Here is a 27,995-nt window from a genome sequence, read left to right on the forward strand (position 1 = left end):
TGCAGCCTAAAAATGTGTTCTACAAACAACCGTGCCGTTTCTTCCGCCATCACCGCATGGGAGCAGGCGATAAAGTGGCACATTTTGGTTAGCAAGTCTACTACTACCATCACTGCTGTTTTTCCCCTCAATTTGGGCAAATCCGTCATGAAATCAATTGACACCACCTCCCAGGGTTTGTTTGGCGTGGGTAAGGGTTCCAGCAAACCTGCTGGCATCGTGCGTTCCCCTTTGGCCCTCTGGCAGCGGTCACACCCTCTTACATATTCACGTACATCTTCCCTCACCCGTGGCCACCAAAATTGTCGGGTCACCAGCATCATGGTTTTGTGTTGCCCAAAATGTCCCGCTGTGGGGGTGTCATGTAGTTGTTTGAGAACCCTTCTTCTTAGAGCCTCCCCCGGTACGTACATCGCCCCCCTGTAGTACAACACCCCTTCCTTCTCTTCAAACCCCTCTGGTGCTCCCCTCCCCTCTTGGAGTTCCCTGATTTTGGTCCGGGCGAATTCATCGTCCCTAGTGAGTCCTGCCAGTTCTCTCGTGCCCACTAGAGTACCCCCACACACCCATCGGTCCTCAGGTATGACGTGGCGGGTCTCCGGCGGCCCTTCTCCTTTGAAGTACTCTGGTTTCCGCGAAAGAGCGTCTGCTCTCACGTTTTGCTTGCCGGGCACATACTGGATTTCGAAAGAAAACTTGGAAAACTCCTGCGCCCAGCGAATTTGTCTCTGGTTGAGCACCCGTGCTGTCCGCCAATATTCCAAGTTCTTGTGATCTGTGCAGACCTGGATCTTATGCTGCGCCCCTATCAGCAAATGGCGCCACCGACGAAAGGCGGCGTAAATTGCTAGCAGTTCTCGGTCGTACACGGTGTAGTTTTGTTCCGACTTGCTCAGCTTCCTCGAGAAGAAAACGCACAGTTTCCATTCTTGCTGGTTCCGTCCTGGCTGCAACAGAACCGCCCCGATGGCTCTGTCTGACGCGTCCGTCTCCACCCTCATTGGTTTCTCCAAATCCACATGTAGTAATTGTTCCTCCGACGCGAATGCCTTCTTCAATCTTTCAAAGGATTGCTGGGCTTCCTCCGTCCACACAAACTTTCTTTTACTACTGAGACAGTCCGTGATTGGGGCCGTCAAGTGTGCGAAGTTCTTGATGAACTTCCGGTAGAAATTGCCAAAACCTAGGAACCTCTGCACATCCTTTCGTGTCTTTGGGGTCTTCCACTCCAATACTGCTTGCACCTTGCTTGGGTCCATTGCTAAGCCTTTGTCAGATAGCATGTACCCCAGGAACTCCACCTCTCGGGCATGAAACTGACATTTCTCTAGCTTGACCCACAACTGGTGTTTCTGCAAACATTGTAGCACTTCCCTGACATCTCTCACATGTTGCTCATTTTCTGAATAAATCAAGACGTCGTCCAGGAATGCTACACAGTTCTTGTAAAGCAGAGACCCCAACACGTGGTGCATGAACGATTGAAAACAGGCGGAGCCTGACTGTAATCCGAAAGGCATAACGAGATATTCAAAGGCCCCCAGGGGTGTGAACATGGTGGTCTTCCATTCATCTCCTTCTCTCATCCGGATCAAGTTGTAAGCCCCCCTAAGGTCCAACTTGGTGAAAATCTTTCCCTTCCTCACTCTCGTCAGAATGTCGTCAATTCTGGGCATAGGGAAAGTCACAGGTTCTGACACCAAATTTACCCCCCTAAAGTCCACGACCAGCCTCGGTTTATCAGTGTCCTTTTTGTCCACAAAAAATACTGGACTGCCCCCCACTGCTTTTGACTCTCTTATAAACCCTCTCTTTAGGTTCTTGTCGATAAAGTCCCGTAACTCCTTCATCTCTCTGTCTGACATGGCATACAGCTTACCCACCGGCAGCTGCACCCCAGGGAGCAAATTGATCTGGCAATCGAACGGCCTGTGGGGTGGCAGTCTATCTGCCTCCTTTTCACTAAAAACCTTCAGATCAGCATATTGCGGTGGCACCTTCCCTTTACCCTCCACTGCAGTGCTTGCCACTCGGGCTACGCTCATCCTTGGCGTTTCCCCTCCTAGGCAGTGCTGCAAGCAGTAGTCAGACCCAAAGCTGACGGTCCTCTGATGCCACGCCACCACCGGATCATGTTGTGCTAACCAGCTCATCCCTAAGATTATCGGGGGACCCGCTAATGAGGCAACGTGGAAGGCAATTGTCTCTGAGTGCCTGGACACTCTCATTCTCATAGGTGGGGTCTGGTGCGTAACTTCCCCCCAATCAGTTCCCTCCCATCAATGGTGGTGACTTGCAGAGGTGCATCCAGAGGTAGCAGGTGAAGCTGATGCTCTAAGGCAAAGTCCCTGCTAAAAAAATTGCATGAGCTTCCTGAGTCCAGCATACCTTGAACCTTCACTGGGTGCCCATTTGGGAGTTCAAGCACCACCTCAATGGCAATTGCTGCTCTTGGAGAATCTGGTTTGGGCACATTTATTGGTTGTGCGCTCAGCTGCTGTGCTCCAGTTCCATTATTGTATCCAAATTGGCAGGGAGGTCACAGTGGAGCAACAGGACCTTCTCCGCAAAAAAGCTCGCAAATGCCTCACAGCTGTGTGTCAAATTGTTATTTAAATTTGGCTGTCCCTCGAGGGACGTTAAAGACCTAATTATACTAAATAATTGCGCCGGGCGAGAGCTAGCGGATGCAACGGAGGCCGAGAAGTAGGACTTCTTAGCGGCCTTCACTGCCATCTCATAGGTTTTCATAAAAACCCTATAAGATGTTCTTGAGGCTCCGCCGCAGGCACCCTGCCATACTCGCTCTAGCCGTCTGAGGTCCCGCTTCATTTTCCGGAGCTCCTCAGTAAACCAGGGAGCCTGGTTTCTGCAGGGTCGCATTAGATTATTATGGGCACCACTCTGGGCAGCTCCCAACAGATTAAAAACAGAATAAAACATCAAACATTAAAAACTTCCCTAAAGAGGGCTGCCTTCAAATGTCTTCTAAAAGTCAGATAGTTGTTTATTTCCTTGACATCTGATGGGAGGGCATTCCACAGGGCAGGTGCCACCACTGAGAAGGCCCTCTGCCTGGTTCCCTGTAACCTCACATCTTGCAGTGAGGGAACCGGCAGAAGGCCCTCGCAGCTGGACCTCAGTGTCTGGGCTGAACGATGGGGGTGGAGATGCACCTTCAGGTATACTGGGCCGAGGCCGTTTAGGGCTTTAAAGGTCAACACCAACACTTTGAATTGTGATTGGAAACATACTGGGAGCCAATGTAGGTCTTTCAAGACTGGTGTTATATGTCCAAAAAATTCTCTCCCTGGAGTTATAGAAAGGATTCAAAATTTGGGGAAGTGGCAGGATTTAAAGTAAATAGGAATAAAACTAAATTATTAGTCAAAAGTTTGAAGGAAGAAGAGAAAAAAGAGTTGGAGCAAAATATCGAGATAGAAATCCATAAGAAGGTCAAATATTTAGGGATATGGTTAACATCAAGAAACATAAATATTTACAAAGATAATTATGAAGAAGTGTGGCTTGAGATAAAAAGAAATTTAGAATTATGGAGCAGAATGAACTTCTCCCTGCTAGGAAAAATAGTAGCGGTAAAAATGAATGTTTTGCCAAAAATGCTATTTCTGTTCCAGTCAGTCCCAGTAATGGTAAAAGATGATTGCCTTAAAAAATGGCAGAAGGAAATTTCAAAGTTTATCGGGGGGGGGGGGGAAAGGCCAAGGATAAAGTATAAGTTACTTACAGATACAAAAGAAAGAGGCGGTTTGGCCTGCCCTCCCATACCTTAAATTGTATTATGAGGCTGCATGTTTGGTATGGATTAGGGACTGGATAAAGCTGGAAAAGCAAGAAGCATTGGATTTGGAAGGTCATGATAATAAATTCGGATGGCATGCATATCTATGGTATGGGGAAGGAAAAGTACACAAAGGATTTTATAATCATATAATTAGGAAATCATTAATGAGGGTTTGGGAGAGATATATAGATTTAATAGAACAGAAGACACCTTGGTGGCTCTCACCACTTGAAGCTTTGCTGCTCAAGCCACTTGGTAAAAAAGGAAAATGGCTTACATACAGTGATTTACTAAAGGACCGAGAAGGAAAATGGAAGCTAAAAGAGTATGAGGAAATAAAAGATCATTTTCAGAGTTGGTTACATTACAGGCAATTACACAAGATATACAAAGAAGACAACAAGAAAGGATTTAGTTATACTACATCTAGATTTCAAAAGGAAGTGATAGAAGGAAAAGTGAAGTTGCTGAACGGTGCATATAGTATTCTGCTAGAATGGGAAACAAAAGATGAGGTGAAATCGGTCATGATCAAATGGGCACAAGATATAGGACATAATATACAATTTGAAGATTGGGTTAAATTGTGGAGAATAGATTTAAAATTTACAGACTGTTCTCTTTTGAAAGAAAATTGTATGAAAGTGATGTATAGATGGTATATAACACCAGTACAGATTGCAGGAATGTATAAAACCGGGTCAAATGTATGCTGGAAGTGTAAAGAAATAGAAGGGACTTTTTACCAAATGCGGTGGGAATGTAGAGAAATTAAAAATTTTGGGGAAATGATATATAATGAGTTGAAGAAAAGGTTTAAATTAACATTTGTAAAAAAACCAGAAGCACTTTTGTTAAGGATTGTAGGGAAAGACCTGCCAATGAAAAGAAATAACTTATTTATGTATGTGACAACAGCGGCAAGAGTCTTGATTGCACAAGGATGGAAGAATGAGGAAATCCTGACAAAAGACCAGTGGCAAGAGAAACTGATGAACTATGCAGAACTGGCGAAATTGACATGCAAACTACGAGACAAGGACAACTGTGACTTCAAAGAAGAATGGGAACCTTTTACAAATTACTTAAAAAAACAACAAAATGAATTGGACTCCCTGGCAGGTTTTGAATAAACATACACAAATTTATTGAGGGATAACATAGAAGATAGATAATATAAGGATGTATACAGTTTTATAATATGCAAAAGTTAACACTGGATGAGAAATCAGAGAGGAGCTGAGGGAAGTCGTAGGGGTGAGGGAGTGAGGGAGGGTTTGTTGGGAAGGTGGGAGGGGAAAAATGGGGGGGGGGAATAAGGAAGATGATTTGTTTTGATAATTTGCTATGTTGAAATTGTTAATAAAAAAAATTCAAAAAAGAAAGAAAGAAAAAGAGACTGGTGTTATATGCTCCTGGCGGCCACTACCAGTCACCAGTCTAGCTGCCGCATTCTGGATTAATTGCAGTTTCCGGGTCACCTTCAAAGGTAGCCGAGGGTATTGCAATAGTTCAAGCGGGAGATAACCAGAGCATGCACCACACTGGTGAGACAGTCCGCGGGCAGGTAGGGTCTCAGCCTGCGTACCAGGTGGAGTTGGTAGACAGCGGCCCTGGACACAAAATTGACCGACGCCTCCATGGACAGCTGTGAGTTCAAAATGACTCCCAGGCTGCGCATCTGGTCCTTCAGGGGCACAGTTGCCCCATTCAAAACCAGGGAGTCCTCCACACCCACCTGCCCCCTGTCCCCCCCAAAACAGTACTTCTGTCTTGTCAGGATTCAGCCTCAATCTGTTAGCCGCCACCCATCCTGCAACCACCTCCAGACACTCACACAAGACCTTCGCTGCCTTCACTGGTTCTGATTTGGAAGAGAGGTAGAGCTGGGTAACATTCGCATACTGATGAACACATAGACCAAACCCCCTGATGATCTCTCCCAGAGGCTTCAGATACATGTTAGAAAACATGGGGGAGAGGACGGAACCCTGAGGCACCTCAGAAGTGAGAGCCCAGGGGTCCGAACATCCATCCCCTAACTCCACTTTCTGAACACGGCCCAGGAGGAAGGAGAGGAATCACTGTCTAACAGTGCCCCCAGCTCCCACCCCCTCTAGACGGTCCAGAAGGATGTCGTGGTTGATGGTGTCAAAGGCCGCTGAGAGATCCAGGAGAACTAGGAAACAGCTTTCACCTCTGTCCCTAGCCCACCGGAGATAGAATCATAGAATCATAGAGTTGGAATAGACCACAAGGGCCATCGAGTCCAACCCCCTGCCAAGCAGGAAACACCGTCAGAGCACTCCTGACATATGGTTGTCAAGCCTCTGCTTAAAGACCTCCAAAGTAGGAGACTCCACCACACTCCTTGGCAGCAAATTCCACTGTCAAACAGCTCTTACTGTCAGGAAGTTCTTCCTAATGTTTTAGGTGGAATCTTCTTTCTTGTAGTTTGGATCCATTGCTCCGTGTCCGCTTCTCTGGAGCAGCAGAAAACAACCTTTCTCCCTCCTCTATGTGACATCCTTTTATATATTTGAACATGGCTATCATATCACCCCTTAACCTCCTCTTATCCAGGCTAAACATGCCCAGCTCCCTTAGCCGTAACTCATAAGGCATCGTTTCCAGGCCTTTGACCATTTTGGTTGCCCTCCTCTGGACACGTTCCAGTTTATCAGTGTCCTTCTTGAATTGTGGTGCCCAGAACTGGACACAGTACTCCAGGTGAGGTCTGACCAGAGCAGAATACAGTGGCACTATTACTTCCCTTGATCTAGATGCTATACTCCTATTGATGCAGCCCAGAATTGCATTGGCTTTTTTAGCTGCCGCGTCACACTGTTGGCTCATGTCAAGTTTGTGGTCAACCAAGACTCCTAGATCCTTTTCACATGTACTGCTCTCAAGCCAGGTGTCCCCCATCTTGTATTTGTGCCTCTCATTTTTTTTTTGCTCAAGTGCAATACTTTACATTTCTCCCTGTTAAAATTCATCTTGTTTGTTTTGGCCCAGTTCTCTAATCTGTCAAGGTCGTTTTGAAGTGTGATCCTGTCCTCTGGGGTGTTAGCCACCCCTCCCAGTTTGGTGTCATCTGCAAATTTGCTCAGGATGCCCTTGAGTCCATCATCCAAGTCGTTGATAAAGATGTTGAATAAGACCGGGCCCAAGACAGAACCCTGTGGCACCCCACTAGTCACTCTTCTCCAGGATGAAGAGGAACTATTGATGAGCACCCTTTGGGTTCGGTCAGTCAGCCAGTTACAAATCCACTGAGTGGTAGCATAGTCAAGACCGCATTTTACCAGCTTCTTTACAAGAATATCATGGGGCACCTTGTCAAATGCCTTGGTGAAATCAAGGTAGGCTACATCCACTGCGTTCCCTTCATCTACCAGGCTTGTAATTCTGTCAAAAAACGAGATCAGGTTAGTCTGACAGGACTTATTTTTCAGAAATCCATGCTGACTATTGGTGATCACAGCATTCCTTTCTAGGTGCTCACAGACTGTTTGCTTAATGATCTGCTCCAGAATCTTCCCTGGTATTGATGTCAGACTGACTGGGCGGTAATTATTTGGGTCCTCTCTTTTCCCCTTTTTGAAAATAGGGACAACATTTGCCCTCCTCCAGTCTGCCGGGACTTCGCCTGTTCTCCAGGAATTCTCAAAGATGACTGCCAGTGGTTCTGAGATCACATCTGCCAGTTCTTTTAATACTCTTGGATGCAGCTCATCTGGCCCTGGAGACTTGAATACATCTAAACTAGCCAAGTATTCTTGTACTATCTCCTTAGTTATTCTGGGCTGTGTTTCCTCTGCTGAATCATTTGCTCCAAATTCTTCAGGTCGGGCATTGTTTTCTTTATCGGAGAAGACTGAGGCAAAGAAGGCATTGAGGAGTTCAGCCCTTTCTGTGTCCCCTGTTTGCATTTCACCATCCTCTCCTCTGAGTCACCCCACTGTTTCTTTGTTCTTCCTTTTGCTACGGACATACCCATAAAAGCCTTTTTTGTTGCTGTTAACCTCTCTAGCAAGCCTGAGTTCATTCTGTGCTTTAGCTTTTCTGACTTTGTATCTACACGTGCTGGCTATTTGTTTGAATTCCTCTTTGGTGGTTTCCCCCCTTTTCCATTTTTTGCACACATCCTTTTTTAATCTTAACTTAGTTAAAAGTTCTTTAGATAGCCACCCTGGCTTCTTTAGGCACCTTCCATGTTTCCGTCTCATTGGTATTGCCTGACGTTGTGCTTTTACTATCTCCCTCTTAACAAACTCCCAGCCATCATGAACTCCCTTTCCTTTTAGTATTACTGTCCATGGGATCTCACCCAGCACTTCCCTAAGTTTTATGAAGTCGGCTTTCTTAAAGTCAAGAAATTGAGTCCTAGTATGCTTGGCTGCTCCTTTCCGCTGTATAGTAAACTTCAGAAGAGCATGATCACTCACGCCTAATGATCCTTCCACTTCTACCCCACTAACCAGGTCATCAACATTGGTTAGGACCAGATCTAAAATGGCTGTTCCTCTTGTTGCTTCTCCCACTTTCTGGACAATGAAGTTGTCTGCAAGGCCAGTGAGGAATCTGTTTGACCTTATGCTCTTAGGTGTATAAATGACAAAGCTCTCCAGCCTCAGTTTCGTGCCAGACATTTGACAGCGCTGGCATCTGGTCACCCGTGACTCTTACTGAATCTGGCCCATTCAGTGAAGAGTGGTGAGTATGGGAGAAGTATGGATGCGTATATGACTGAGTGCATGTTCCCTGTCTTGTCATGTTTGTTGATAAATAAAGCAATGTTATAGAGAAAATCCAGTATTGGTTGTCTGGGGTTTACTTGTGCCTTCCTAGAGTTGCTTCTCCCACTTTCTGGACAATGAAGTTGCCTGCAAGGCCAGTGAGGAATCTGTTTGCCCTTATGCTCTTGGCTGAGTTTGACATCCAACAAATATCCGGGTAATTGAAGTCCCCCATTACTACTATCTCCCTTCCTTTTGCATGCTTGGCCATCTGTTCCAGGAAGGCATCATCTATGTCCTCCGTTTGGCTTGGGGATCTATAGTAAACTCCCACAATGAGGTCTCTGTTATTCTTCTCTCCCTTAATTTTGACCCAAATGCTCTCACTTTGGCTTTGAGGTTCTAAATCTTGGATCTCTTCACAGGTATACACATCCCTGACATATAAAATGCCACTTCTCCTCCTTTCTTGTCTGGTCTGTTTCTCTGAAATAGATTGTATCCCTCCATTATTACATTCCAATCGTGGGACTTATCCCACCAGGTTTCAGTGATGCCTATTATGTCATATTTAGTTTGCTGTACCAAGAGCTCAAGCTCATCTTGTTTATTTCCCATGCTTTGCGCATTAGTGTACAGACATTGAAGTCCATTAATCATTCCCCCGGGTCTCTTATTTAAGGATTTTTTCCTCCCACCACTAGGTCTGCGTGCTGTTTGCTCCATTTGGTCTATGACATTTGGATGATCATCTTCAATTGATAGACTCCTACCTTCAGGAGCACTGTCTCCCTCCCCCACATTAGTTAGTTTAAAGCCCTCCTGATGAGGTTTCTGAGATTTCTGGAAAAACATTTCTTCCAACCCTTGTGAGGTGCAGCCCATCGCTTGCCAGAAGTCCATCTTCAAGAAACTGCAGTCCGTGATCTAAGAATCCAAACCGTTCCTGTTTACACCATTTGCGAAGCCAGCTGTTCACTTCCACTATTTTTCCCTCTCTCCCTGGGCCACGTCGTTCAACTGGGAGGACAGATGAGATGACAATTTGTGCATTTAATTGCTTCAATTTCCTGCCCAGAGCCTCGTAGTCTCTTTTGATCTTCTGGAGGCTATTGCTTGCAGTGTCATTGGTTCCCACATGAACCAAGAGGAAGGGGTATTTGTCAGTGGGTTTTATGGTTCCTTGCAGTCGTTCAGTTACATCTTGGATCTTAGCCCCGGGGAGACAGCACACTTCCCGAGACATCTTGTCAGGCCCACAGATCACTGCTTCTGTTCCCCTCAGTAGGGAATCTCCTATCACCACTACACGCCTCCTCTTGGGTTTGGTCGGGGTTCTTCCGTGAGCTGTCCGTTCCAAGGTCGCCTGCACATTCCCTGAGGACTGACTTTGCTGCTCATCTTCATATACCTGATTGACTGTAATGAGGGAGAGATCCTCAAATGGAGTCTGCTCTTCGTCTTCCATGCTAGGGGAGAGGACCTCAAAGCGATTGTGTATTTCTAAACAATCAGAGTGAACCCTGGGCCTCCTACTTTATTTGAGTCACGTTTCTCCATATATCTGGCTCCTGTGTTGGTGAACTATCCTCCTTCTCAGGGGAGTCCCCTGTCTCCTCCTTAGTGGGGACGGTGTGCTCTGTTGCTTCCAAGAAGAGCTCCAGCTCTCTAATTCTTTGGAGCGTAGCTACACGTTCCTCCAGTTGCTGGACTTTGTCTTTTAAAAGGGCAATCAACATGCAATTGCTGCAGGTAAAGCTGCCTGCAACCTTTGGCAAGATGGCAAACATTGCGCAGGAACCGCAGGCGACTGCAGCTGTTCCCTCCCCCTCCATCTTGAAAACGTGTCGTTGGGGGTGGCTACAGTGGCCCTCCATCTTAAAAAGCGTGAAAACAGGACAATTAACCCCCCCAAAAAAACCTAGGTCTCCCCCAACAAACGTTTGAGACTAGCTCCCCTAAATCTGAAAGATGGATCAAACTGTGCGCTCAAGCTCTGCAAGCTCTGATAAACTCCTCCCACAGCTAATCACCTGACTCAACAGAAACCCTGCCCCCTCTGACCTTTGCACAGGGAGAGCAGCTAATCAGCCACAAACACACACACAAGAAAACCGTTTTGCTCCTCCTTCAGCTGCTGCCCTGCAAGCTCATCAACCAGCACGACCAAGGCAGTTTCAGTCCCATGATGACGCCTGAATCGCAAATGGAAGGGATCCAAATGGTCCGCATCCTCCAGGCGTGCCTGGAGTTGTTCCGCAACCTGTTGGAAAACGCCCTGGGGAGGCTCCTTCAGATGGCAACTGAATGATGATCTGTTGAGAAGTTCATTAATTGTTAATAAGGCCCAAAAAACCCTAAAGGATTATTTTGAACTTAATATGAATCAAGGAACGGAGGCCAGCAAAGCGGTAATGAGAGGGTTTCTGATACAACAAAACACAATTAGGAGAAAGTCACAGAATGAGACAAAAGATAAAATTATGGAACAACTAAACGATAAAGAGAAGAAGCTTAGAGGAAACCCAAAGAATTTGCAGATCCAAAAAGAAATTAAAGCCCTACAGGTTCAATATTCACAGTTAGTAAATCAAGAAATTGAATGGAAGATAAGAAGGATGAGACAAAGAAATTTTGAATCTGCAAATAAATATGGGAAATTATTAGCCTGGCAACTAAAGAAGAGACAAAAAGAAAGTACTATTACAAACATTGATGCAGAAGGAAAATCTGTAGAGAACCCTGCAGACATTAGAAAATGCTTTTACAAATATTATAAACAACTGTATAAAAAGGATAAAGAAGATATAGGGAAAATCGAGCAATTTATAAAGACTAATGGGTTGCAACAGATTCCGGAGGATAAAAAGAATCTACTAAAAGGTTTAATTACAAACCAGGAAGTGGAACAGGCAATTAATTCAATGCAACTTGGAAAGACACCAGGACCTGATGGTCTGTCAGTGAAATATTATAAGACATTGAAAGACTGGCTCATTCAACCTCTGATAGAAGTATCTAATTCGATTTTGGGAGCGGGCAAAGCACCTGAAACCTGGAAGCAAGCTTATATTACTCTGATTCCTAAACAGGGTCAAGATAGATCCAATGTTAAAAACTACTGACCAATCTCCCTACTCAATGTGGATTATAAAATTTTTGCAAACGTACTGGCCAACAGGCTAAATAAGGTTTTATCTGAGTATATTCATAAAGACCAGGCAGGATTTCTGCCTGGAAGACATATGAAAGACAACATTAGAAATGTAGATATTTTGGAAAAGTTAGAAGCAAGAGAGTTGTAAAGCAATGTTAATGTTTATTGATGCAGAGAAAGCCTTTGACAATGTTTCTTGGAGTTTTATGTTACATAATTTAGAGAGTATGGGGATAGGTCATGATTTTTTAAATGGTATTAAAGCGATCTATCTAGAACAAAAAGCCAAAATTATTGTAAATAATGTGGTTTCAGAGGAAATTAGAATTGAGAAAGGAACCAGGCAAGGGTGCCCACTTTCCCCTCTGCTGTTTATTTCAGTCCTGGAGGTCTATGATTAGAAAAGATGAACAAGTCAAAGGTATTACAGTAGGTTCAAAACAATATACATTAAAAGCCTTTGCTGATGATCTAGTTCTGACATTACAAGATCCAGATTCCAGTGCAGTCAAAGCACTGGAGCTGATACAAGAGTTTGGTCAGGTAGCAGGATTTAAATTAAACAAGAGCAAGACCAAAGTAATTGAGAAAAATCTGGATAATGAAGAAAGAAAACTATTACAAGAAAAAACGGGCCTAGATTTTGTGAAAAATGTTAAATATTTGGGCGTGAACCTGTCTGGGAAAAATCTGAACTTGTACAAAGATAATTATGAGAAATTATGGAATGAAATTAAGAGAGATTTGGAGATATGGTCACATTTAAAATGGTCATTAATGGGCTGGATTTCTGTGATTAAGATGAATGTGCTGCCAAAGATGCTCTTCCTGTTTCAAGCCCTCCCAATTATAGATAATATGCAAAATGCTTTAAAGAATGGCAGAAAGCACTCTCTAGATTTATCTGGCAGGGGAGGAAACCCAGAATTAAATATAAATTAGTTACGGATTCTAAAGAAAGAGGGGGATTTTCCCCGCCAGATTTAAAAATCTATTTTGAAGCTGCTGCACTTTGCTGGATTAAAGAATGGATGCACCTAGAAGACACAGATCTATTAGATTTGGAGGGATTCAACAATGTGTTCGGTTGGCATGCATATTTATGGTATGACAAGGTAAAGGCCCATAATGCATTTAAAAACCATGCAATTAGGAAATCGTTGTATAATGTTTGTATAAAATATAAAGAACTCTTAGAAAGAAAGACGCCCAGATGGCTTTCACCAATGAAGGCAAAGGCCCAGAAAAAAACTAAATATGGACACCAAATGGTTGAGATATTATGATTTATTAATAGAAGAAGGAGGTTACAAATTAAAACCATTTGATCAAGTTAAAGATAAGCTAAACTGGTTACATTACCACCAGATCAATGAATTGTATAAATTGGATAAGAAAAATGGTTTTGCTTATGAAAAATCTAAGTTGGAGACCGAGTTGTTGGATACTAAAGATAAAAATTTATCTAAAATGTACAAGCTATTGTTGGAGTGGCACACAAAAGATGAACAAGTTAAATCTGTGGTGATAGATTGGGCAAGAGATGAAGAAAATAATATAATGTTTGAGGACTGGGAAAGATTGTGGAAGAAAGGGGTCAAGTTCACCGCATGTAAAGGAAAATATAATGAAAATGATGTATAGATGGTATTTGACTCCTGTAAAATTAGCAAAGATATATCATAATTGTGACAATATATGTTGGAAATGTAAAGAAAAGAAAGGAACCTTTTATCATATGTGGTGGACCTGTCCCAAGGTGAAAGACTTCTGGGAAAAGATTTATAATGAATTGAAAAAAATGTTGAAATATACATTTATAAAGAAACCAGAGGCCTTTCTTCTTGGAATAACAGGTTTGGAATTGCCCAAGAAAGATGTTAAATTATTTTTGTATGCCACAACTGCTGCTCGTATTTTGTTAGCTAAAAAGTGGAAAACCCAAGAATTACCAATGATAGAAGAATGGCAGATGAAGATGATGGATTTTTCGGAGCTAGCCAACCTAACCGGAAGAGTCTGCGACCAGAAGGAGGAGGAGTATCAGGAAGAGTGGATTAAATTTAATGATTATCTAGTTAAATTTGTTAAGTTAAATTAACTGAAAACAGCTTACAGATACTTGATTGGCTTAGGATTTTATTTATGTTAAGTGATGAATTAATATGTTTAATTCCATAAGGTTAGTGTCAGGGAACTGCCATCGGAGCATCAGGTGGTGGAGGGGCTCAGGGAGGAAGAAAGAGACTCAACAGCTGAAGCAGGAACCAGCAGGGGGAGGAGTGGATCTCTGAGGGAATGCGAGCAGGAGGGAGGGCTCGGAGACGCTTCCAGCGAGAACAGTGGGGAGGTATCTGAGTCTCCCATAGGGAGACACACACCTCGCCGGAAACTGTCACGCCGTGAGTCCAGGAGACGCGTTTCCGTTAAGGAGCTTCTTTGCTGGAAGCGCTTCCGCAGACAGCCACTGTCAGACTCTACGAGTGACTAGAGCAGACATGTTTGAGGAGCTCTGTCACACACAGAGGTTTGTGGAGCCGCACAAACTCTGAGGGAGCACGATTTTACGCACAAGCAGCTAATCATCCCATTACAGCAGTCTGACAGTCTCTGTACGCTGCCTGTGCAGGAGAAAGCATCATGAGCGACCCAGCCGGAACCGGAGGAGCAGGGGTTGGAGCTGGTCCAAGCTTGGAAGAAAGATACCGAGCGTTGGAAGTCCAACTTGCGCTGCAGACGGCGAGGCTTGAGGAGAGAAGGGCTCAGGATGCAGACAAGAAGGGGAGAGCCACTCAATTCCCCAGAAAGGTACCAGGATTGGTGCAGAAGTTTGGGGGGGACCCCAAGGATTACCATGCCTTTAGGACAGAGATGCAATATGCCATTAATGTGCAGTTTGATGAGTTCCCTGATGAGGAATCGCGAGTTGCTTTCGTAATTGGGCATCTTGAGAAAGGGGCGCGGGACTGGGTTCGACCCCTAATGGCAACGCACAACGACGTCCTAAAGGACACGATGAAGTTCTTTCGTGCAATGGATATCATGTTTTCCAGCGATATTGAGGAAGGGGTGGTGCGCAGACAGCTAATGGCTTGCAAGCAGGGAAGCCGATCTGTCCGTGAGTACTGGACTGAGTTTACCATGCTGGTTCACAGATTGGGTTGGGATTTATCGGCGGCACCCATTCAGATGCTATTTGAAGAAGGTCTTTCTTCGGCTGTGAAAGACGAGCTGTCCCGGAGCCCCAGGGCGGTGTCTATGGATCAGCTGACCAAATCTGCGCTGACCATAGGAGCGCGTCAGGAGGCAAGAGCCTTGGAGAGGCGGGAAGGGAGAGGGGAACGTTGGAAGGAGTTCCGCATTCCAGACATTCCTGAGCCAGCTTTCCCGCCGGCAGAGCCGATGGAAATCGGAACAGCGCGCGCGCGCGCATTTTCAAAACCCAGTGAGGGGGCTAAGAAGGAGGGAAAGGGCGCCCGGAAATGCTATCTCTGCCAACAGCCAGGCCACTTTGCCAGAGTCTGCCCCCAGAGGAAGGAATGGCAAGGGATGGTGGGAGCTGTTGAGGGAGGAGAGCAGGGAGAAACAGAGCAGGTAAAAGCCAACGCCTGGTTGCCACAGTCGGGGCACTGCAGCCAGGCCAAAGAGCAGTGAAAGTGCCCGTGCCAGAAGCTCCTCAACCTGCTCTAGTGATTGAAGTGTCGCTAGAGCTGCAAAATGGACACCCCCTAAAAATAAAGGCGCTGTTGGACTCAGGCAGCTCCTGCAATTTTATGAGCAAGGAGTTTGCTGCTGAACACCAGATACAGACGATCCCTTTAAGCAACCCCCTGCAGGTGACCACGATCGATGGCAGGGAGTTGTTGGGAGGAGGAGTCAGCTTGCAGACCGTCCCAATGATAATGAGGGTGGCAAGGCACACAGAACTGATAGCGTTTAATGTGGCCACCTTGGGAGGCGCTCCCATTATTTTGGGAATGAGCTGGCTAGCGCTACATGATCCGCTGGTGGGCTGGCATCAAAGAGTGGTTTCCTTTGGTTCAGCACATTGCTTAGAACACTGCAAAGGGGAAAAGGGTTCAGCAGGGGCCCAAGCCACCCTAGCAGGGACTGAAGTAATGGAGAAGGTGAAGGTACCACCACAGTATGCAGATCTCAGCGACGTGTTCAGCGAGAAGGAAGCTGACCAACTACCCCCGCATAGGCCCTTTGATTGCCAGATCAATTTACTCCCTGGAGCACAGCTTCCTGTGGGCAAGTTGTATGCCATGTCAGACAGAGAAATGCAGGAGTTGCGAGAGTTCATTGACAAGAACCTGAAGAGAGGCTTCATCAGAGAGTCCAAAGCAGCGGGGGGTAGCCCAGTGTTTTTTGTGGATAAAAAGCACACGGACAAGCCGAGACTTGTATGTGATTTCAGGCGGTTAAATGCAGTGACAGAACCAGTGGCTTTCCCTATGCCCAGGATTGATGATATTTTGACCAGGGTGAGGAAGGGAAAGATTTTTACAAAGCTGGATCTAAGGGGGGCGTACAACCTGATACGTATAAGGAAAGGGGATGAATGGAAAACCACCATGTTCACCCCTTTGGGGGCATTTGAATATCTCGTTATGCCTTTTGGATTACAAGCAGGCTCAGCGTGCTTTCAATCTTTTATGAACCACGTACTGGGTCCTTTGCTCTACAAGAATTGCGTTGCCTTCCTAGATGATGTGTTGGTGTATTCGGAGAATGAGGAGCAACATGTGAGAGACGTCAGAGAAGTGTTGAGCAGGCTGCAAGCCAACAGGCTGTGGGTGAAACTGGAGAAGTGTCAGTTTCATACCAAGGAGGTGGAATTCCTGGGGTACCGCCTGTCAGACAAGGGATTGGCCATGGATCCCGGCAAGGTGCAGGCAGTGCTGGAATGGAAAACACCCAAAACCAAGAAGGATGTGCAGAGGTTCCTAGGGTTTGGAAACTTTTATCGTAAGTTCATCCGAAACTTCGCCCACCTGACGGCGCCCATTACGGACTGTCTCAGCAGTAAAAAGAAGTTTGTATGGACGGCGGAGGCGGAGCGAGCGTTTGAGGAACTGAAAAGGGCCTTCGCCTCTGAAGAACAACTTCTGCATGTGGACTTACAAAAGAAGCTGAGGGTCGAAACAGACGCATCTGACAGAGCCATAGGGGCGGTGCTTCTTCTTCTGCAGCCGGGGAAGGAGGAGTCAGAGTGGCGACCGTGTGCCTTCTTTTCGCGAAAGCTGAACAAATCCGAGAGGAACTACACGGTGTACGACCGGGAACTTCTTGCTATTCATGAGGCTTTCCGGAAATGGAGGCACCTGCTAATTGGTGCACAACATAAGGTGCAAGTGTGCACGGACCATAAGAATCTAGAGTATTGGAGAACTGCGCGAGTGCTCAACCAACGGCAGTTGAGATGGGCCCAGGAGTTCTCCAAATTTAACTTTGAGATTTGTTACGTGCCAGGCCCAGAGAACGTTAGGGCGGACGCTCTCTCACGCAAACCTGAATATTTGGAGGGGGAGGGAGCACCCGAAGAGACCCATGTCATTCCAGAGGACCGCTGGGTGTGTGGGGCGGCATTGGTGGGGCAAAGGGAATTGGTAGAGGGAACGGTGCATGATGAATACGCCCAGGACAAACTCAGGGGTCTCAGGAGGGAGGGAGACAAACCCGGGGGTTTTGAGGAGAGAAACGGGGCATTGTACTACAAGGGAGCGTTATATATACCCGAAGGGGAATTGAGGGAGAAGGTACTCAAGCAACTGCACGATAGCCCCACAGCAGGGCATTTTGGGCAACACAAAACCATGTGGCTGGTTACCAGGGAATTTTGGTGGCCCAAGGTCAGGGAAGATGTGCGGGAGTATGTGAGAGGGTGTGAACAATGCCAACGAGCCAAGGGGGAGAGGCGGGCACCGGCAGGTTTATTAGAACCACTACCCACACCTGAAAGACCGTGGGAAGCAGTGGCAATAGATTTCATGACTGATCTGCCAAGGTCTAGAGGGAAAACAGCCATCATGGTTGTGGTAGACCTATTAACTAAAATGGCCCACTTTATAGCCTGCTCACATGCGGTCACAGCAGAAGAAACAGCTAAATTGTTTGTAGAAAATGTGTTTAGGTTGCATGGCGCCCCCTTGAGGGTGGTTTCAGACTGAGGGAAACAATTTACTTCCAGGTTCTGGAGGAAGCTCGTGAGCTTACTGCATGTAGAGGTTAATTTCTCAACGGCCCGTCATCCAGAAACCAACGGGCAGGCGGAAAGAGCTAATGGTGTTCTCCAGCAATATTTGAGGTGTTATGTGAATGACAGAGAGAATGATTGGGTGGAGAAGCTGGCGTTGGCAGAATTTGCCTACAACAATGCAGAGAACGTGTCCACGGGGATGAGCCCCTTTTTGGCTAATCACGGGTGCCATCCCAGAGCCTTCCCAGGGGGGGAAGGGGAGAACTGGAGCGTTCCAGCTGCAGAACAGTTCGTTGAAGAAATGGAAGCGATCCATCGCCAGCTCCAACTCAACTTAAACAGGGCTAAGGAGGAATATAAGAGGCAGGCAGACAAAAACAGAAGGGAAGGTGAAAGCATTAGGGTGGGGGACCAGGTGTGGCTGTCAACCCAAGGGTTGCCATTCAAAGGGGGTTGTAAGAAGTTAAGACCCAAAAGGCTGGGCCCATTTGAAGTCATGCAGCAGGTCAACCCAGTGGCTTTCAGACTCCGGTTACCGAACCACATGAAGCTGCACCCAGTTTTCCACAGGTCGTTGCTGTCACCGTATAAAGGGGACAGAGAAGGGAGGGTCACTAGGGGGCCAGCAATGGAGGAGAAGGAACACAGCTACCATGTAGCGGAGATCCTCGATTCCAGGTGGAAGGGAGATCAAGTAGAGTATTTGGTAATGTGGGAAGGGGAACCGGAGTCGGAAAACACCTGGGTTAGGGCAGAGGATGTCAATGACGAAGTTTTAATAGAAACTTTTCATCAGAGGTTCCCACGTAAACCTCAGCCTGTAGCGAGGTTCCGGAGGAAATACTTTGCCACCACCGACGAAGAAGAGGAGTTGGAGGGGTTCACAGATTCCGAAGAGGCGGAGGATTCAGCGAGCCAGGACGGCGATCGATGGAGGGAATTGTTCGAGACGTCTGAAGATGAAGAAGATTCTTTTCGGGGTTTTAACCCTTCACCTCCCAGAGGAGAGGAAATGGGAGGGGGTGAGGGGGGCCCTGGAGGGGAGGTGGATGTCAGGGAACTGCCATCGGAGCATCAGGTGGTGGAGGGGCTCAGGGAGGAAGAAAGAGACTCAACAGCTGAAGCAGGAACCAGCAGGGGGAGGAGTGGATCTCTGAGGGAATGCGAGCAGGAGGGAGGGCTCGGAGACGCTTCCAGCGAGAACAGTGGGGAGGTATCTGAGTCTCCCATAGGGAGACACACACCTCGCCGGAAACTGTCACGCCGTGAGTCCAGGAGACGCGTTTCCGTTAAGGAGCTTCTTTGCTGGAAGCGCTTCCGCAGACAGCCACTGTCAGACTCTACGAGTGACTAGAGCAGACATGTTTGAGGAGCTCTGTCACACACAGAGGTTTGTGGAGCCGCACAAACTCTGAGGGAGCACGATTTTACGCACAAGCAGCTAATCATCCCATTACAGTTAGGATCTAAGGATGTTAATGTTGAAGTTAAATTTCATAAGAATTGGGATTTGGAAAACCGTTAAAAGGACATGCAATGAAATTCAACCAAGGGGAAGCGAGGAAGTCACTTAACAAAGTTAATAAGTGTAATTTTCAATAAGGCTATGATTTATGTTTGTTGTGTTTGTTTGTTTATAAAAGATAAACAAGAGAATAGAAAGCAAGTGAAGCAAGACAAACAAGACTGAGAAAATGGCTGCATGACTCGGCACTTTTATGGAGTCAGCCAGAGCGATGCCCATCTCCTAGGTCACATGCAGGGGAGGGATGCTCCACACCAGTGGAAGAGGACGTTACCCTGACTGGATGTCCCCCTGCCTGTGCCCACGCTAGGGAAATAAGGAATGTTGCATTTGACTGCACCAATGGATTACATCCCACAGGGATATTGTGCTGAGCTATCAGTATACAGACGCTTTACCGACTACCATCAACAAATAAGGAAGATCCCTGCCCCAGGGAACCAACAATGTACCGTACATTTTAGCAACAGGGAAACAACAGAGGGAAGTTTTTATTTCATTAAATAATAAGTTCAGGGAAGTGAGAGATAAGGCTAACAAGGGATGACTACGCACAAGCGTAGTCTCATTTGCTTGGGATGTACTGCAGCAGCATGCAAGGCCTCACAAGCGACATCACTTTTGGAGGAAGACAGGGGGGATACTTACAGTGCTTTTGTACACCAGGAATGAGAAACCCATGGTCCTCCAGATGATGCTGGACGGTATCCCGCATCATCGCTGCCAACAGGCCATACTGCCTGGGACTGATGGGAGCTGAAGTCCAGCAGCATCTGGAGAGCCTATTGCACACTGAATGCAGTATTTCAACAACTTAATCATGATTCAATTGAGAGTAAACTTCACCTCCAGTAACTTGACTGACACTCTGCTGAATCAAGAGGCCCAGTTAAAGGGATTTTAATGCCGTTCAAGGCTTGTGAAATTCTTACCTATTTTCTCCAAATTCTTTCTCCAGCTGGCTCAGGATCCTTCTTTTCTGAGCACTGCATGGGGTGATGATCCCAATGTTGCGAAAGCTGATGTCTCTCTTTTTGCTCTTAATTAACTTCATTAATTCTATTACCAGCTTAACTTCCTGGAGATTAATGAAGGAACTGAACAAGAAAGAAATAGAAGGGGAGGGAGAAAGGGATGAGCTGAAGGCCTTGTATTTGTTTTTTTTTAATAATTTTTTTTTATTGCTTTTTTCCCAGGGTCAAATACATCTTCAACAGCACAACAAAAGCGGTTTTACAGAAAAAAGAAGAATTGTAAAAGAAAATTCACTTTTCCAAATTAATGTTCATAATCAACTGGACTTCCCCAAATCTTCCATCCCCTGCTTTCTTTTCAATAAAAATAAACAGCAATTTGATACCTTATTTTATGTGTTTTTGTATTTTCATTTAGTTGTATAGTCTATAATTTATACTTTTTAAATTCATAACTTAATTTCCCTCCTTTACCAATCTCGATGCTGAAGCATGTTTTTCCCAAAAACTTAGCAAATTCTCAACATTCATATAACTTATAATGTTTTTGTAAATAGTCCTTAAATTTTTTCCAATCCTCTTCCACTGTCTCTTCTCCCAGATCTCGGATTCTGCCGGTCATTTCGGCTAATTCCATGTAGTCCATCAGCTGCGAATGCCATTCTTCCAGCGTGGGTAACTCGTGTGCCTTCCAATATTTGGCTATAAGGATTCTTGCTGCTGTAGTTGCATATAGAAAGAAAGTTCTATCTTTTTTTGACACTCTCTGGCCCACCATGCCCAGGAGGAAGGCCTCTGGTTTCTTCTGAAAGGTGTACTTAAACACCTTTTTCAACTCATTGTAAATCATTCCCCAAAAAGCCTTCACCCTCGGGCATGTCCACCAGAGGTGAAAGAATGTTCCTTCAGCCTCCTTACATTTCCAACATTTATTGTCAGACAAATGGTATATCTTTCCAAGTTTGACTGGGGTCATGTACCACCTGTATACCATTTTCATAATGTTTTCTTTTAAGGCACTACATGCCGTGAATTTCATACCGGTGGTCCATAACCTTTCCCAGTCTTCAGACATAATGTTGTATCCAATGTCTTGTGCCCATTTTATCATAGCTGATTTAACTATCTCGTCTTGAGTATTCCATTTCAGCAACAGATTATACATTCTTGAAAGCACTTTCGTCTTAGGTTCAAGTAATTCTGTCTCTAATTTTGATTTTTCCACCTGGAAACCAATTTTTTTGTCTTTTTTAAAAACCTCTTGGATTTGGGCATAATGTAACCAGTCTCGCACCTTATTTTTTAATTTTTCTAAACTCATCAGTCTCCAATTATCTCCGCATTTTTCTATTATTTCACAGTATTTTGCCCAGCCAACCTCCATGTTAAGTCTTTTTGGGGCCTTTGCCTCCATTGGTGATAGCCACCTCGGAGTCTTGTTTTCGAATAAGTCCTTATATTTAGTCCAGACAATGAATAAAGCTTTCCTGACAATATGGTTTTTAAACAATCTGTGAGACTTTACCTTGTCGTACCACAAATATGCATGCCACCCAAAAGCATTGTTAAACCCTTCCAGATCTAGGACATCAGTGTTTTCTAACAAAAACCAATCCTTCATCCAGCAGAAGGATGCAGCTTCATAGTATAATCTTAAGTCCGGCAGGGCAAACCCCCCTCTTTCCTTTGCATCTGTTAGTATCTTAAATTTTATTCGGGGCTTTTTGCCCTGCCAGACAAACTTCGCAATGTCCTTCTGCCACTTTCCAAAACATTCCACTCTGTCCACGATCTGAAGGGTTTGAAACAGAAACAACATTCTTGGCAATACATTCATCTTAACTGCTGCAATTCTTCCCAACAAGGAAAGTTTCAATCTTGACCAAATTTCTAGATCCTTTTTAATTTCTGACCAACATTTTTCGTAGTTATCTTTAAACAAATTCAAATTTCTCCCAGTCAAGTTAACCCCCAGGTATTTCACCTTTGTTACCACGTTTAGTTCTGTTTCCTTCTGGAACCCATCTATTTCTGAAGGTGTCAAGTTTTTTGCCAGAACCTTAGTTTTTTGTTTGTTCAACTTGAATCCCGCCACCCGACCAAATTCAGAAATTAATTCTAAAGCTCTTTTTGCACTAGCTTCTGGCTCCTGTAATGTCAAAACCAAGTCATCTGCAAAAGCCTTTAGTTTATATTGTTTTTCTCCGACCTGTATTCCTTCCACCTGCTGGTCCTTCCTAATCAGGTTCAGCAACACCTCCAGGACAGAAATAAATAACAGGGGTGATAGGGGGCATCCCTGTCGTGTCCCTTTTTCAATTTTAAACTCCTCTGTCACCACATTGTTTACTATCAATTTAGCTTTTTGCTCTGAATATATTGCTTCAATACCATTTTGGAACGCCCTTCCCACTCCCATCCCTTCCAAATTTTTCTTCATAAATTTCCAAGATACATTGTCAAAGGCTTTTTCGGCGTCTATAAAAATCAAAACTGCTTTCGTGTTCAAATTCGTCTGTAGTAACTCCAAAACATCGACAATGTTCCTGGTGTTTTCAGACAAATGCCTGCCGGGAAGAAAGCCTGCTTGGTCTTTATGGATTATTTCATTTAAGACTTTTTTCAGTCTATTTGCTAGAATGTCAGCAAAAATTTTGTAATCCACATTTAGGAGTGAGATGGGACGGTAATTCCTAAGTTGAGTCTTTTCAGATTCCAGTTTTGGTATCAAAGTGATGAATGCCTCTTTCCACGATTCGGGTGCCCCCTTCCCTTCCATAATTTGGTTACATACCTCCAATAATGGCTGGGCCAAATATTCCTTCAGTGTCTTATAATATTTGGAGGTAAGTCCATCTGGACCTGGAGATTTGCCTAACTGCAAATTCTGAATGGCACTTTCAATTTCCTGTTGTGTTATTTTATAATTCAGGACTGTCTGTTTATCTTGTGTTAATTTTTGCAGGCCATAACTTTTTAGAAACTTCTTTATCTCAGTCTCTACTTGGGGTCCTTGAGTAAACAGTTTTTTAAAATATCTCTGGAAACACTTTCTGATATCTTCTGGTTTCTGAATACATTCTCCTTCTACCTCCAGATTGGTAACAAAGTTCAATTTCTGTCTCTTTTTCAGCTGCCATGCCAGCAGCTTCCCACATTTATTTGCAGATTCAAATGATCTTTGTTTCATCTGTTTAATTTTCCATTCGATTTCTTGATTTATCAGTTTGGCATATTGTGCTTGATGGAATTTTATTTCTCTTAAAACTTCTTTTGATTTTGGGTTTAGTCTCAACTTTTTCTCTCCGTCTCTTATCTTCTCCAAAATCTTATCCTTTTTACCATTCCAGAGTTTTTTCTTAATAGTGTTCTGTTGTATCAGAAACCCTCTCATAACAGCTTTACTCGCGTCCCAGATTGTTTTCTTTTCCACCGAAGTATTCAAATTTATCTCAAAATAATCTTTCAATGTTTTTTGGGCCTTCTTCACAATCTCCTGATCTCTAAGCAGGTAGTCATTCATTCTCCATCTGAAGGATCCAGCTGGTGTAAGTCTCAGGTCTATTTTCAAGGCATTATGGTCGGAGCAGGTTTTAGGGCAGATCTCAACTTTTTTTGTCTTAGGTGCCAGTCCTCTAGATGTCCAAATTTGGTCGATTCTTGTCCACGATAGGTGGGCCTCAGAAAAGAATGTTCCTTCTTTACCCAGAGGGTTCTTTGTCCTCCAGATATCAATCAAATCCATATTGTCTGTAAGTTCAAAGAAAGTCTTTGGAAGCCTGCCATCTTTGGTCAAATTCTGATTTTGTGACTTATCCATGTATGTAGAGACAACTCCATTCATATCACCCATCAAAATGATGTTAGTATAGTCAATATAGTCCAACATTATCTCATGCAGCTTCTTGTAAAATTCCGATTTTCCATCGTTTGGTGCATAGATTCCTACTATCAAAAATTTTTCTCCTTGTGATTGTATTTCAATCGCCAAAATTCTTCCTTGTTCATCTTTAAAGACCAACTTTGGTGCTAGGCTCTCCTTTGCGTATATCACTACTCCTCTTTTTTTAACCTTGTCTGATGAGATGAATGCTTGGCCTAGTCTCTTGTTAATTAACACTCTCCTGTGGAGCCTAGTCACATGTGTTTCTTGAAGACAAATAACATCTAATTGTTCTTTTCTCAATATATGAAAAATCTTTTTCCTTTTCTCGGGAGAATTTGCGCCATGAATGTTCCAACTAAGGAGCTGCAGAGACATCTCGGGCTAATTTATTGGCCTGTAGGGGTGTCTCCTTTGTCGTTTTTGTCTGGAGGTGGAACCGGATTGAAACCAAACGAAGGAGGTGGCCAGGCTCCTGCCACTCCCTTCCGAAGGTCCTCCCCGTGATCGTTTAGGAACTTTTCTTGCTCCTCTGCTGTTCTGATTCTTACCTTCTTCTCTTTCAAGGTAAAAGATAGTCCTTGAGGGAATTCCCACCTGTAAGGGATTGTGTTGTTTCTCAGTAAACTTGCCAAATCTTTATATGTAGCTCTTAAGTCCAGTAACTGTTTAGGGATGTCTCTGAAGATTTCTGCCTTCTTTCCCTGAATCACCAATGAATTTTTGAAATGTAGGCCGAGTATGTTCTCTTTTTCTTGCTTGGATCTCAAAATGATCAAGCAATCTCTTGGTTTATCCTTCTTGACCACTCTTCCCAATCTGAAGGCGGTAACTATTTTAAAGTCTTTCTCTTCAGCCAAACCCCAGAACTTGGATATTTCTGATGTCAGAAAGCTGATCAAGTCTTCTTTTTCTGTTTCTGGGATATTTCTAAGCCTGAGATTGCATTCCCTGTTTTTCAATTCCGCCATGGACAGAAACGCTTGCTGTTCAGTGACCTGTCTGCTCAGTGGCCTTACTTCTCCTCTTAATTCTTCTATCTTCTCTTTATTTTGGTCTGCTTTTGTATTTGCTTCCTGTGCTAGTTTTCGGTTTTCTGTTGTGATCTTTTCAATATTGCCAACTGCCTGTGTATTTTGAGCGACTTGATCTGTCAGTTTATTGATTGTAGCTGTTACCTGGTCAAATTTAGCCGCTTGTTCCTCAAATTTAGCTGCTTGTTCGTCAGCTTTCTTATTTAATGCTGCCAGCTGGTCCAATATTTCTTTAGAGACAGGGTCTAGCCCTCCTGCAGCCATATCCCCAAAAGCTGGCTGCTTGGGTTGTCCTTCTTGCAGGCCTGTCACAATAGGGACAGACGATCTTCGTGACTGCACAGGCAAAGTTAATTGCAAAAGTTCAGTTTGTTTTGCTTTCTTAGCAGCCCTTGTTTTTGGTGCGCCACTCATTCCACAGCTGTCCAAGCATCAAGGTCAAATTGTAAATCCCATGGGAAAGGCAATCCAGGAAAAATAAACAACCATTCAAAAAAATTCCAAAACAACCGGCAGTTCCCAGAGACTAATAATTCCACAATCCAGCAGGGGGAGCTCCCCAAAAATTAAGGAGAAGAAGGAAAAGTTTCCACCATCAAGTTCCCACAAAAAAGTTGAATAAAGTTCAAAACAATGGGGGAGCCCTCTAAGTTCAGATTTAACTGCAGAGAGTAAAAGTTCTTTACAAAGGTGCATGCAACAGTTCCTTTTTTACAGCTTACAAAGTAGCCCTATGTAACATTTAACTTTTTGTACACAGTTGCCGCAGTCTGGTGTTACCTTGTATCCGGCCAGCCCGAGAGCAGGGTATCTTAAATTTGTAATCCACGAAAGATAGAAAGAGGGTTCACAGTCTCTGTCCACTTATAGCAGTTTTAGCCTTTCCTTAACTTTTAATCAAGCAAATCCGAATTTGCAGGGTATAATCCAACTTCTTTAAACTCCTTTCAACGCTTCCGCTTTAAAAAGTCTTTGCTAGGTACTTTAAACAGAGCCGGAAGACTGACTTCCTTTTTAGCGTCTCCCGCTTTCAGACAAAATTCACCAAATTAGGTCCAAATAAAGCCTCGGATTTCTTACTCACGAGTATGTTGTTTCAATTCTTTTGTTCAAAGAAGAAAGGTCAGCGTCGATCAGCAGCAGCCGCGCGGCTTCACTTCCGCGGAAAGAGCGATGGCTTCACAGCACCGCTACCCCCTCCACGTTCCGAAACCCCTTACGGGGTCTCTTCTGCGTTTCCGAGGTCGCTCCTGGTGCCCGCCGAATCCCACGGCCACTGGCTCACTCTACCAGTGGTTTTTCTACGTGGATCGTCGCTGTGCCGCAGCGCACGACCCTTTCCCGCGGAGCCCCTCTTCAGCAGCTGAAGAGGACCGCCATTGCTGAACGCGCCGCCTCCGGAAGTCCTGAAGGCCTTGTATTTGGATGTGTGCCTCATTTTAAAAGTTATCACAGATTCTCTCTCTTAGGGTTCTGTCACGGGAATTGGGGTTGCTTGTGTGTAAACCTCTAGCTGTTCCAAACAGCTTAGGGTTGGTTGTGTCTTTCCCTGACTGAGCAGCCTTGGCGCTGCTGCTCAGTCGCTAGCAGAATCCGTGAGTGGGCGTCTCCTAAATTTCCTCCAGCATAAGAATTCCTTGACGGACAACCTCCGCCTCGCCTCTCTGCGCGGAAGCCTTCTGCGCAGAGTGGGCGTGCCGAGTGGTGGTCCTCCATCCTCCTCACTGACTTCACTGGAAGAGTCTCGGAGCCTCACCTCCGAGCTGCTCTCCGCCTCTCCCTTCTTCCTGGTGTCACCTGAACTTCCTTCCCCAGATGACGTTCTCTCTCTTCCCTTACTCTTCCCCTCTCCTGCAGAGTCCGGGAGCCTCGCTTCTCCCCTCTGCTCCGATGTCAGTTCCCTGACAGGTTCTTTTGGGACATACACTCAAAGAACTGTAGAGTTGGAAGGGACCCCAAGGGTAATCTAGTCCAACCCCCCTGCAATGCAGGAATTCCAACTAAAGCACTCATGACAGATGGCCATCCAACCTCTGCTTAAAATCCTGCAAGGAAGGAGAGTCCACAGTCGCCTGAGGGAGTCCATTTCACTGTCAAGCAGCTCTTACTGTCATAAAGTTCTTCCAGGTATATAGTTGGAGTCTCCTTTATTGTAACCTGAAGCCATTGGTTTGAGTCCTACCCTCCAGAGAAGGAGAAAACAAGCTTGCTCCATCCTCCATGGGACAGCCCTTGAAATATTTGGAGATGAGGGTCATATCTCCTCTCAGTCTCCTCTTTACCAGGCTAAACATACCAAATTCCCTCAATGGTTCCTCATAAAACTTGGTTTCCAGACCCTTGATCTTCTTGGTCACCCTGCTCTGCACGTTCCAGCTTGTCATCACCCTTCTTAAATTGTGGTGCCCAGTACGAGACATCGTATTCCAGGTGTGGTCTGACCAAGGCAGAATAGAGTGGTACTATTACTTTCCTTGATCTGGACACTAGACTTCTGTTGATGCAGCTTAGAAGATCATTATATTTTTTTGCTGCTGCATCACACTGCTGACTCATGTTAAGCTTGTGATCTACTAAGACACATACTACTAACAATGTCTTGTTAGTAATATAAGATGGTGTCCCCCATCTTATATTTGTGCCCTGAACAGTGCTAGATGACCTCAAAGATTG

At 44.9% G+C, this 27,995-nt stretch overlaps 1 protein-coding gene across 1 annotated transcript in view; it reads right to left on the minus strand.

The window, feature by feature from the left end:
- Window positions 1-27,995, minus strand: part of LOC308578007 (putative helicase senataxin) — a 138,843-nt gene that overhangs the window by 21,917 nt on the left and 88,931 nt on the right. The window contains exon 12 of the mRNA XM_081178312.1: window positions 20,364-20,528. Within this exon, the coding sequence (XP_081034438.1) occupies window positions 20,364-20,528 (165 nt within the window). The remainder of the gene's footprint in view (window positions 1-20,363; window positions 20,529-27,995) is intronic.

Source organism: Podarcis bocagei, assembly GCF_964188305.1.
Source record: "Podarcis bocagei genome assembly, chromosome: W".
Lineage (NCBI taxonomy): Eukaryota > Metazoa > Chordata > Lepidosauria > Squamata > Lacertidae > Podarcis > Podarcis bocagei.